The sequence below is a fragment of the Bombina bombina genome, chromosome 1, assembly GCF_027579735.1.
Source record: "Bombina bombina isolate aBomBom1 chromosome 1, aBomBom1.pri, whole genome shotgun sequence".
Taxonomy (NCBI): domain Eukaryota; kingdom Metazoa; phylum Chordata; class Amphibia; order Anura; family Bombinatoridae; genus Bombina; species Bombina bombina.
Window position 1 is genome coordinate 506,470,253 of NC_069499.1, and position 12,825 is coordinate 506,483,077.

Sequence of the window (12,825 nt, forward strand, 5' to 3'; positions counted from 1 at the left end):
CACACAGGGGGACCTAGTGAATGACCTGCAGAGAGCTTGGACCAACGTAACAGAGGCTATCATCAGTAACACCTTATGCCTGCAGGGACTCAGAACCTGCAGAACCTGCAAGTGAGAACTTGCACAATTGGTGGCTGACTAAATACTTTTTTGCCCCACTGTAAATCGTGGGAAAGTATTTATAGGCATTAAGTAAGGCCTTTTGTACCTATAGTGTCCTTGAAATTATGATGGTTTTGCGATGGAAGCAGTAATAGGTTTATGACCCACTGTTAGTCCTTACGCGTTTCAAAGTTGTGCTGTAATTCTTCTTCTTCTGAAGTACAGAACAACTTCGAAACGCATAAGGACTGCCATAGTGGGTTAACAGGGACACATATACCGGCATCCATGTTTTGTGTTTCTTTTAAACGCTTTGTATAGTTTTTGTTATTACTAATTTTATTGACATGTTCTAACGTATTGGGCCTAACAGTGGGTCATAAACCTATTACTTAATTTCATTGCAAAACCAGCATAATTTCAAGGACACTATAGGTACAAAAAGCCTTACTGAATCCCTATAAATACTTTCCCATGATTTATATGTGGTGAACCATAAGTATTCAGACATCCCAACAGGGACTTGTTGCCAGTACCTCTATATGTACTAGAGACACTCGCTGGGAGCATCGCATAAAACATATATGCCATTTTCTTATGCCTATAATCTTACCTCATCATGGATTGAGGTTAATTGATGTAAGTGCAATATTGACTGTTGACAATAAAATTCTTAAAATTGAATACAGTATTACGCTATGTAAATTTTTTCTTTTCATATGTTTCTACACTGGGAAGCGTGACCCCAATACTCCATACTCTTGAGGTGGCTAGGATTCTCACCACTACATGAAAGATTGAATAAGAGTCCAAAGATACCATTGGAGCAAATATTCAACCCAGACTTTTCTGATACTACCTATTGGAACCAGTCTGGGACAAGAGACCCTAAGAAGAGACAACACTCTGGGATTGGAGGATAAAGGTGGATTAACCATCACACCCGCAGAGCTGAAAATTTACCTCATAGGATTGGGGTTTGTTCTGGTAAACAGAAAATCTTACTGCCACAATTTATTCAAAGTGGGACTGTATCTAAAGTGAACTGTATAAACTGTTATTTAGTAACACTTGAGAATTGTACCAGTGTGTTACTTCTATATTATTGATTTCCTCTTGTCAACAATATATATATATATAAATGTATAATTTGAATGATAAAATGTATAAATATAACACACATTTTTTTTTTTGATTGGGTGGTTTATTGTGTGCGGCATACAAGAAAATAATCCAGAATATTATGTTCCTATTTAGACAGATTAAAGAGGTATTTGCTAATTGTTATTTTTACATACTTCTCTGTTGTCATCCAGTGCTTTCATTGTGGAGAGACAGCCATGTATGCCAACTCATCCACAAAGGCCTTTGGTGCTGAAAACGGAAATACAATTCACTGCTAAATTAAGGTAAATCTTAATTAATTATTTAACATAGAGCAATCAGGTACTAAAGTGATATCAAGGAGCATTTCAATAAATAATTCCATGATACATGATATCCAAAAATCAATATACTTATACACAATACAAATGTGTTTTTCCAATGACATGTTTATTATACATAGGTTATGTTAATGATTAAAATTGCATAAACTGCATATTGCTTTGGTAAACTGCCTGTTTTTTCATGTTTTTTTTTTTCTTTTCCATTTAAATAATATTTTATTGCATTTTTTTTGTTGACAATATAGCATGGAATCAAATACACAAGGAAACATATAGCACAAGATATACAGGAAACAAAAAGATTCCAGAACACAAAAAGTTATTCCCATTGTAAGATATTACCTTATGGACACCAGTCTTGGGCCACAAACCTTTATACATTAACTTAGGGCTAAGGAAAAAGATAAAACATTTTTAAAAGCCACAAGCAATAACATGGCTTCATTATAATGAGACCATCAGCTATAAATATACTGAATAAAAGAGATGAAGGGTACATTTCTACTTATCAACTAAAAAGTAAGATAAGCATAAACAGGGGATAATAAAAGGTATTTATTGCAAATTATAGTATTAGGGCTGCAATGTCATTGAGTCTCCTAGGGAGGTAGTAAATGTAAACTACAGCTGCACAGTATAGGGAAATATTAACAGCAATAAAATAAAACTGACATGTTAAAAGGTTTTAGAAATAATCACCTATATTACAAGTTTTGCGCTATAGAGGGTGTGAAACGAACGCAACAAAAGTTACGTTATTTCACCCTCCATAGCGCTGCCATTACAAGTTTTTGAAAAGCCGCCATGTGCGTGCGATGGTTGCGATGAGCTCCATATCACACAAAATCCAAGCGCTGCTTGGACTTGCTCGTGCACGCTTTCCCTATAGACATTAATGGGGAGAGCGTGTTAGGAATGGCGATCGCCGTAACGCAACCCTATTAATGTCTATGGAGAAAAAAAGTTAAGTTTAAACCTAACACCCTAACATAAACCCCACGTCTAAACACCCCTATTCTGCCACTCCTGACATTGCCGACACCTAAATAAAGTTACTAACCCCTAATCTGCCGCTCCCAACATTGCCGTCACTTAAAAAAAGTTATTAACCCCTATTCCGCCGCTCCCCGACATCGCCGCCATTATAATAAAGTTATTTACCCCTAATTCCCCCACACCCCAGCATTGTCCACACTATAATAAGGCTATTAACCCCTATTTTGCTGCTCCCCGACATCACCACCACTAAATAAAGTTATTAACCCCTAAATCTCTGGCCTCCTACATCACTGCCACTAAATAATCCTATTCACCCCTAAACCGAAAGCTCCAACATTGCAAAAAACTAAATTAAACTATTAACCCCTAAACCTAACAACCCCCTAACTTTATATTAAAATTACAATATCAATATCTTAAAATAAATAAAAACTTACCTGGGAAATAAAAAAAAACTAAGTTTAAACTATATATTAAACTAACATTACTATTATACTAAAATTAAAATAACTATAAATTAGATAAACTAAATTACACATTAAAAAACCTAATACTACTAAAAATTAAACTATTAACCCCTAAACCTAACAACCCCCTAACTTTATATTAAAATTACAATATCCCTATATTAAAATAAATAAAAACTTACCTGGGAAATTAAAAAAACCTAAGTTTAAACTATATATTAAACTAACATTACTATTATACTAAAATTAAAATAACTACAAATTAGATACATAAATTTACACATTAAAAAACTTAACATTACTAAAATAATTTAAATCTACAATTACAAAAAAAAATTACTAAATTACAAAAAATTAAAAACACTAAATTACGAAAAATAACAAACGAGATTATCTAAAATAAAAACTATTACACCGAATCTAATAGGCCTATAAAAATAAAAAAGCCCCCCCCCCCAAAAAAAAAAAACCCTAGCCTACAATAAACTATCAATAGCCCTTAAAAGGGCCTTTTGTAGGGCATTGCCCTAAAGAAATCAGCTCTTTTCCCTGAAAAAAAAATACAAAGACCCCCCCCAACAGTAAAACTCACCACCCAACCAACCCCCCAAAATAAAAAATAAAACTCTAACTCTAAAAAAAACCTAAGCTACCCATTGCCCTGAAAAAGGCATTTGTTTGGGCATTCAGCTCTTTTTCATTGCCCTGAAAAGGGCATTTAGCTCTTTTAAGATAGCCCATACCCTAATCTAAAAAAAACATTGCTCCACGCCGCCTGGATGAAGATAGAAGACACCTCTGGGATGAAGATGGAAGATGCCACCTGGATGAAGATAGAAGACGCCGCCTGGATGGATGAAGACCTTGCCGCCTGGATGAAGACTTCTCGCCACCTGGATGTCCGGACTTCAGAAACTGTAAGTGGATCTTCGGGGGTTAGTGTTAGCTAAATGCCCTTTTAAGGGCAATGAAAAAGAGCTAAATGCCCTTCTAAGGGCAATGCCCATACAAATGCCCTTTTCAGGACAATGGGTAGCTTAGGTTTTTGTTAGGGAAAAGAGCTGATTTCTTTAGGGCAATGCCCTACAAAAGGCCCTTTTAAAGGGACAGTATACACTCATTTTCATATAACTGCATGTAATAGACACTACTATAAAGAATAAGATGCACAGATACTGATATAAAAATCCAGTATAAAACTGTTTAAAAACTTACTTAGAAGCTCTCAGTTTAGCTCTGTTGAAAAGGTAGCTGGAAAGCCCACTGCAAGTGGGAAATCTCAGATACTCCCCCCTCCCCCTTCTTTTGCATATGAAAAGACCCTTTACACAAACAGAAGCAAGCTGGAGAAGGTAGCTGACGGTATTCACATAAAACTTTGGGGCTTGGTTAGGAGTCTGAAAATCAGAGCAATGTTATTTAAAAATAAGCAAAACTATACATTTTTTAAAAATGGGCTATATAAATAGATCATCTACAAAACATTTATGCAAAGAAAAAATGAGTGTATAATGTCCCTTTAAGGGCTATTGGTAGTTTATTGTAGGCTAGGGTTTTTTTTTATTTCGGGGGGGGAGCTTTTTTATTTTATAGGGCTATTAGATTAGGTATAATTGTTTTTATTTTGGATAATTTCATTTGTTATTTTTCGTAATTTTGTGTTTTTTATTTTTTGTAATTTAGTAATTTTTTTTGTAATTGTAGATTTAAATTATTTTAGTAATATTAGGTTTTTTTAATGTTTAATTTAGTTTATTTAATTTATAGTTATTTTATTATTTTATTTTAATTTTAGTATAATAGTAATGTTAGTTTAATATATAGTTTAAACTTAGGGTTTTTTAATTTCACAGGTAAGTATTTATTTATTTTAAGATAGGGATATTGTAATTTTAATTTAAAGTTAAGGGCTTGTTAGGTTTAGGAGTTAATAGTTTAATTTAGTTTTTTGCGAAGTGGGGGGCTGGCAGTTTAGGGGTTAATAGGTTTATTTAGTGGCAGTGATGTGGCAGGCCAGAGGTTTAGGGGTTAATAACTTTATTTAGTGGCAGCAATGTCGGGGAGCGGCAGAATAGGGGTTAATATCTTTATTATAGTGTGGGCAATGTTGGGGTGCGGGGAAATAGGGGTTAATAACTTTATTATAGTGACGGCGATGTCGGAGAGCGGCGGTATAGGGTTTAAAAAATTATTAGTGGTGGCGATGTCGGGAGTGGCAGATTAGGGGTTAATAAGTTTAATTTAGTGTTTGCGATGCGGGACGGCCTCGGTTTAGGAGTTAAAAGGTAGATTATGGGTGTTAGTGTACTTTGTAACACTTTAGAGTTTTGTGTAACAGTTTTGTTGCGTAAAACTCATAACTACTCTTAGATTTCGGTATAGGCTGGATTGTTTCGTATAGGCTGGAATGCAAGCATTTTAGCCTCACCGCACAATCTGTAATGGCAACGCTATGGAAATCCCATGCAAAATTGTCATTTTTTTTATTGCGGGACTGACGTTGTGTTACAGGCTAAAATGCTTGCGGTATAGCAATACCAACAAGACTCATAATGGCTGCGTTCCGGTTTTAACGCTGAAATAGCCATTTTTTCAGCGTTAAAACCGGAACGCAAAACTTGTAATCTAGGTGAATGTTAATAAGCAGTAGAAATCCACAACGTTCATGGTTAAGAGAGTTTCTATTACATTTCCTTACTACTGAAGTTAAAATGACTGACCTGTATTTACCAGATTCTTCCCTGCTGCCATTTTTATTGCAAAGTACTACATTCGCTATTCTCCAATCATTTGGAACAACTCTTGTCATTAGCCATTGATTAAACAGATCAGTGAATGGGACAGCTAGCATAGATCAAAGTTCCTTTAAAACTCTTGGATATACTGTATATTATCAGGACCCACTGACTTTTTGTTTTTTATAATGTCAATAATACCTCATCCTCTTTAAAAAAAATAATAATAGATTAGTGCTCATTTTCATTTTTAGTTGCATCCCTTAATGTCGTTTTTCTTTCTTCACAATATTTTGTGAAAACCGAACAGAAGAAATTATTGAGACCAGGCTGCAGTTTGCTTATCTCCTTCCACCACTCTTTTTTAATTTTATTTTTCCACTCTTAGTTTCTCTCCTAATGTATCTAAATAAGCTTTCATCCCCATACACTGGCTGTGCTATCTTTTCTTCTGCACGAGCTTTAGCCTCCCTAATTAACTGATAATCTTGGAATCTCTATATTTGCATATCATCTGGGGATCTCAATTATTTAAAATTTTTTATCAAATAATTTATCTAAAAATCTCTCCACATATTTAAATGGTGAATTTTGTAGAAAATCATTAGATCAACTTTTCTAAATGATTGTGATTGACCCCTATGTGTTTAACCACTCCACATTGAGCTCCAGAGCTTCAATGGACTCCTCAGAGCTGGCTCAACATGTCTAGTGAGCCAATGACAAGAGAAATATATAAATAAATGCGTGTGTAGCCACCAATCTCCAAATTGCTCCCCTTCTGGGTATGCTTTTTTACAAAGGATAATAAGAGAAAAAGTAAATTTTATAAGACAAATAAACTGAAAAGTCACTTAAATTGGCATGCTCTATCTGAACCATAAAACATTTTTATTGATTTAAATGTCCCTTTAATTAATGCACATTTATATACATTGTAGCAAATTTAGAGTTTCAGTACCCATTATAACTATCAAACGATTAATGGCTCTGCACCAGCTTACTGTGCTGGTGCCAAACTGCATTACAATTTAAAAGCAGAATATTAGTTGCTGGTGGATTACCAGTCATGGATTTAGAATGGCTTGGATCTGGGGACATAGACCATATTAGAGAGCTTTTATTATTATTAAATATGACAAATATTTTCTTTTCCAGACTGCTAATCAAGCTTCCAGAACTGAATTATCAATTACGTGTTAAAGCAACAATTGACAAGTAAGTGTTAATGTACTGCAAAATTAACAAAAACCTTCTGTAGGTAAAATTACATTTAAGCTACTGTAGATTTAGATATTTACTGCTGTGTGCTTTTCATAATGACATTGGTACAAAAACAGTAAAACCATAGTTTATATTTATAGGAAATTTGTTTGTTATGAGAAATTCTAAAAAATAATACAACTGGAAGGTATTCCAGACATAGGGCTTGTAAACATCTTCTGCTCAAAGCTACTTTTTCTCTCCAACTCTCACAGGGCTGTCCCAGTGGAATGATCGTAAAAAACGGGCAGGCCCTGCGAGTGGCGAGATGGCTTCTATTGAAAATAATGAAGCTCGCTGGATAGGGAGACTTTGCTCCTTAGAGCAAAGTTATCAGGGAGCAGGGGGAGCACTTTAAAATTAAAATCCTGCAGCCAATATAACTCACATCATGCTGCTTTCTGCATAGAGCATCGTACATTCGCCTATATTTATATATACAGTATCTCACAAAAGTGAGTACAACCCTCACATTTTTGTAAATATTTTATTATATCTTTTCACGTCTCAACACTGAAGAAATGACACTACTACAATGTAAAGTAGTGAGTGTACAGGCTTTATAACAGTGTAAATTTGCTGTCCCCTCAAAATAACTCAACACACAGTAATGTCTAAACCATTGACAACAAAAGTGAGTACACCCCTAAGTGGAAATGTCCAAATTGGGCACAATTAGCCATTTTCCCTCCCCGGTGTCATGTGACTCGTTAGTGTTACAAGATCTCAGGTGTGAATGGGGAGCAGGTGTGTTAAATTTGGTGTTACACTCTCTCTTACTGGTCACTGGAAGTTCAACATGGCACCTAATATCAAAGAACTCTCTGAGGATCTGAAAAAAAGAATTGTTGCTCTACATACAAATTGCTTAGGCTATAAAAAGATTGCCAAGACCCTGAAACTGAGCTGCAGCACAGTGGGCAAGACCATGCAGTGTTTTCACAGGACAGGTTCCACTCAGAACAGGTCTCGCCATAGTCGATCAAAGAAGTTGAGTGCACGTACTCAGCATCATATACAGAGGCTGTCTTTGGGAAATAGACAATGATTTCTGCCAGCATTGCTGAAGAGGTTGAAGGGGTGGGGGGTCAGCCTGTCAGTGCTCAGACCATACGCCGCACACTGCATCAAATTTGTCTACATGGTTGTTGTCCCAGAAGGAAGCCTCTTCTAAAGATGAGGCACAAGAAAGCATGAAAAAAGTTTGCTTAAGACAAGCAGACTGAGGACATGGATTACTGGAACCTTGTCCTGTGGTCCGATGAGACCAAGATAAACTTATTTGGTTCAGATGGTGTCAAGCGTGTGTGGTGGCAACCAGGTGAGGAATACAAAGACAAGTGTGTCTTGCTTACAGGTGGTGGGAGTGTCATGGTCTGGGCCTACATGAGTGCTGCCGGCACTGGGGAGCTACAGTTCATTAAGGGAACCATGAATGCCAACATGTACTGTGACATACTGAGGCAGAGCATGACCCCCTCCCGTTAGAGACTGGACCACAGGGCAGTATTCCAACATGATAACGAACCCAAACACACCTCCAAGATGACCACTGCCTTGCTAAAGAAGCTGAGGGTAAAGGTGATGGACTGGCCAAGCATGTCTCCAGACCTAAACCCTATTGAGCATCTGTGGGGCATCCTCAAACGGAAGGTGGGGGAGCGCTCCGTGATGTTGTCATGGAGGAGTGGAAGAGGATTCCAATGGCAACCTGTGACGCTCTGGTGAACTCCATACCCAAAAAGGTTAAGGCAGTGCTGGAAAATAATGGTAGACACACAAAATATTGACACTTGTGGGCCCAATTTGGACATTTCCACTTAGGGGTGTACTCACTTTTGTTGCCAACGGTTTAGACATTAATGACTGTTTGTTGAGGGGACAGCAAATTTACACTGTTATACAGGTTGTACACTCACTACTTTACATTGTAGCAAAGTGTTATTTCTTCAGTGTTGTCTTATGAAAAGATATAATAAAATATTTAAAATATGAGGGGTGTACTCACTTTTGTGAGATACTGTATGTGTGTTTTTCTATTAGGATTATAAGTATATTAAGTGTTTTGAGAAAAGTTTGCCACCTTTTAGTTGCCGAGAAAAAATTGTGAGATCTGCAGTGCGAAAATCTTTATAGAATTATGCTGGGATTAGAGAGACATTTTCATATACGCCCATGTTCGACCCATTTTACAAAAAAACAATAATTACACTTTGCATTTTGGATTTATAAGTACACATTTCTGTGTGATTTTTGCACATCCAGTGCACTTAAATTATGAATTACGCTGTGCATATTTAATTAGATTTATTCCTGTGTAAATTACACACAAATTTTACGTTTTTTGTTAAAATACGATTTTTGGTAAAGAATTTTGTTACGATTTTTTGGTGCACCTTAACAATACAAATTTTCCCTGCTTATTTTTGTGTGATTGGGTCAAATATTTTTTTGTATGATGTTTAAAATACTAATTTTATTGTGCATTTTTCATATGGAAATGCAGTATATGCCCCTTAGCGAGACGCCATGTTTTCAGGGTAAAAAGTGGCTTTAGATCATTCCACCAGGGAAATAGAAGGACTGGCGAGCATTTTTTAATAATCTCGCCAGCCCAGAGAACTTTTAATCATAGAGCCCATAATCATATGTCTGTCTTGTTAACATACTTGCCAATGGAGTCTGTTAAAAAACATAGGGTGGATTCTAACCCACAGCGCTCAGACCTCCGTTCCCCACCTGTTGGGCTCTTCAGTGTCGGTACACATCCTGAGAGGGTGGTCATGTGTTTGTGCAAGGAGACCGCCTCCGTCCAAGCGGTGAAAAATACAATAGGAGAAAACAAAACTCTGCATTTGAAAAAAGGAAATCCAATTCACGGCCAGTAGAATAAAAACTAGAAGTTTATTGGAAAACTTAAAAACATAGGATCCGGTAAAGTTTAAAAATCATAGCTAACATAAGTGAACACTTAGTGCATAGCTGTACATGTTTCGGGCTCCACCCAGTCCTTGCTCACCAGCTGTATGCTTCTACCTTAATTAAACATCTTTAAATACCTTTTGAAAAGTATACATCCCCCAAACAAAAGAAATAGCATTTCATTAAATTTACAACCATTCCATAATTGTAAAAAGCATCAGTTACGTTAGTACAACAATGTAATAATGCACACATTTCATATACCTCGTTTAAGATATACAAATTAAATTAATTATGAAAATTCATTATAATAGTAATAATTTATGTATTAATGTGTATAGAATCATGGAATAGTTGATATTAGAACACACAATTTATTCCAATTTCATCTAGCTCTCCATATCTGGATCTCTTTTTCAGTCCCTCATAATATAAAGATCCTTAATAGAAAAAATTAGTATCCATATGTGAATTTAAAGCTAATGGGGATCTGGTATTAAGATGGAAAATCCAGTAGACCTCACTCTGGTCCAATAGTCTCTCTCTGTCCCCACCTCTAATTGGTTTAGGTATAAAATCAATACCCTGAATTTGTATGAGATCTGTATTGGCTCCGTATTTGTCCCTAAAATGTCTGCCTACCTGTGTTTTAGTGTCTATATCCTCAATTGACCTGAGGTATTGTAGAAATCTATCCTTCATAGGTCTTTTCGTGTGACCTGTGTACTGCTTTTGACATGCTTTACATGTAAGGAGATATATGACGTGTGTAGTATTGCAATTTATGCAATTCTTTATGGCATATTCATTACCCGTCGCTGTGGAAACAAATGTTTAACCCTCTTTTACATATTGACACATCTTACATCTCCTAGCCCTTCACTTGCAACACCCCTTCCTACTTCTTAGCCACGTATGATTGGCTTCTAGCTTTGGTAGCATATATGGTGCTAAGACATTATCTATGGTTTTAGCTCGTTTGGATACAAAATTACATCCTACACTAAGGATTTGTTTCAGTATAGGGTCTTCGTGTAAAATAAGCAAGCTTTGACTAATAATTTTACAAACTCTGTGATAGTCGTTACTAAAACCTGTTATAAAACATGTTTTTTTCTTTTTGTTTGTATCAAAATCTTGTCTATTATCCTTCCTTTTGTATTCCAACAGAGATTGACGTGACATTTTATCCACCTTAGTGAGATTTGTATTCAAAGCTTAATGTGTGTATCCTCTTTCTATCAATCTCTTACTCATATCCTTTAGATGTCTGTCACATGTATCTCTCTTTGTACAGTTCCTTTTTGCCCTTATATATTGTCCCTTAGTAATGGATCTTAGCAGGTGTTTAGGATGACAAGAGTCATATCGCAAAATAGTATTCCCCGCAGTGTCCTTCATATAGAGCTCAGTTTCCAAACAGTTCTCCTCAAAGTTCACCTGTAGACATACATCTAGGAAATTAATCCTATCGGGATGCTGTTCCATGGTGAATCTCAAGGTACAAGAAAAATTTGTTCACAGTATCCACACCTCCATTCCACACCAGTTTGAGATCATCGATATGCCCCCTTAAAGGGACAGTATACACTCATTTCCATATAACTGCATGTAATAGACACTACTATAAAGAATAAGATGCACAGATACTGATATAAAAATCCAGTATAAAACTGTTTAAAAACTTACTTAGAAGCTCTCAGTTTAGCTCTGTTGAAAAGGTAGCTGGAAAGCCCACTGCAAGTGGCAAATAATACACTCCCCCCTCCACCTTCTTTTGCATTTGAAAAGACCCTTTACACAAACAGGAGCAAGCTGGAGTAGGTAGTGGACGGTATTCTCATAAAATTTTGGGGCTTGGTTAGGAGTCTGAAAATCAGAGCAATGTTATTTAAAAATAAGCAAAACTATACATTTTTTTATATATAAATAGATCATCTACAAAACATTTATGCAAAGAAAAAATGATGTATAATGTCCCTTTAAGAAGCACACAAATAATCCTATGATAAATTCAAATCCAGCCTAACCCATCAAGGCAACCCTTTGGATATAAATCCGGCTCAGTATCTTGATAAAGCCTCAAGTGTAGGGCAAAACACGTTGATGAGCTGTGCTGGTGCCTTGTTACAAATATATATATATAAGTGTATATTATTAAAAGAGAGACCAATTATACTATCTTGGAGCACATAGTGCTTAAACCAATCGAACAAATTGGAATAGGTCACATGAACGGAGCCGTAACCAACAACCCATTATGCCAGGCGGAGAACCCATGTGGAGACAGAGGATTCATCACTTGCCATGAGTAACGGTCAGAGAGACATCTTCCACTACCAGAGGTCTGAGCAAGGAGCGAGTGGAGTCCGGCTTGAGGTACTATATATTGTTCACTGAACCCTGCTTCAAAAAAACATACAAAAATACATAATTAAAATCCATGCGGAATTACCGCTAAATACAGCAAAGTATACACTTTACTATATAACCGAAATCTGGGATATAAAAAAACAATTAAGAATTTTCAACTGTTACCGTAGTGATCACTTATAAATAGACTGATATTGGGGAGACGTTCCCTGATCCATACGATAAAAAATTATATTTCTGTGAAGTTTTTTATGTGAAGTATTTTATATTGTGAAACATAATGCCAAATAGTGTGTCATAGAACATATCTAAGTTTTATCATTGAATTTATCATTTACATAGACCCTTTTAATTGATTGAAGGAACCTTTGTTTTAAAGAAACATTTTTAATATCCATTTGTGCAAAATTTATTTTTTGAATTGCTAGTTTGAATCTGTTTTCCATATACATATATGCAGATATATTTTCTATTGTGGTGTTAGCTAGTGACAGCGCCCTCTTACCTATTTCTTTT

At 35.9% G+C, this 12,825-nt stretch overlaps 1 protein-coding gene across 1 annotated transcript in view; it reads left to right on the top strand.

Annotated features, from left to right (window-relative positions):
• Positions 1–12,825, top strand: part of LOC128659185 (signal transducer and activator of transcription 4-like) — a 423,738-nt gene that overhangs the window by 264,592 nt on the left and 146,321 nt on the right. The window contains 2 exon segments of the mRNA XM_053712871.1: positions 1,419–1,511; positions 6,910–6,969. Of these exon segments, the coding sequence (XP_053568846.1) occupies positions 1,419–1,511; positions 6,910–6,969 (153 nt within the window).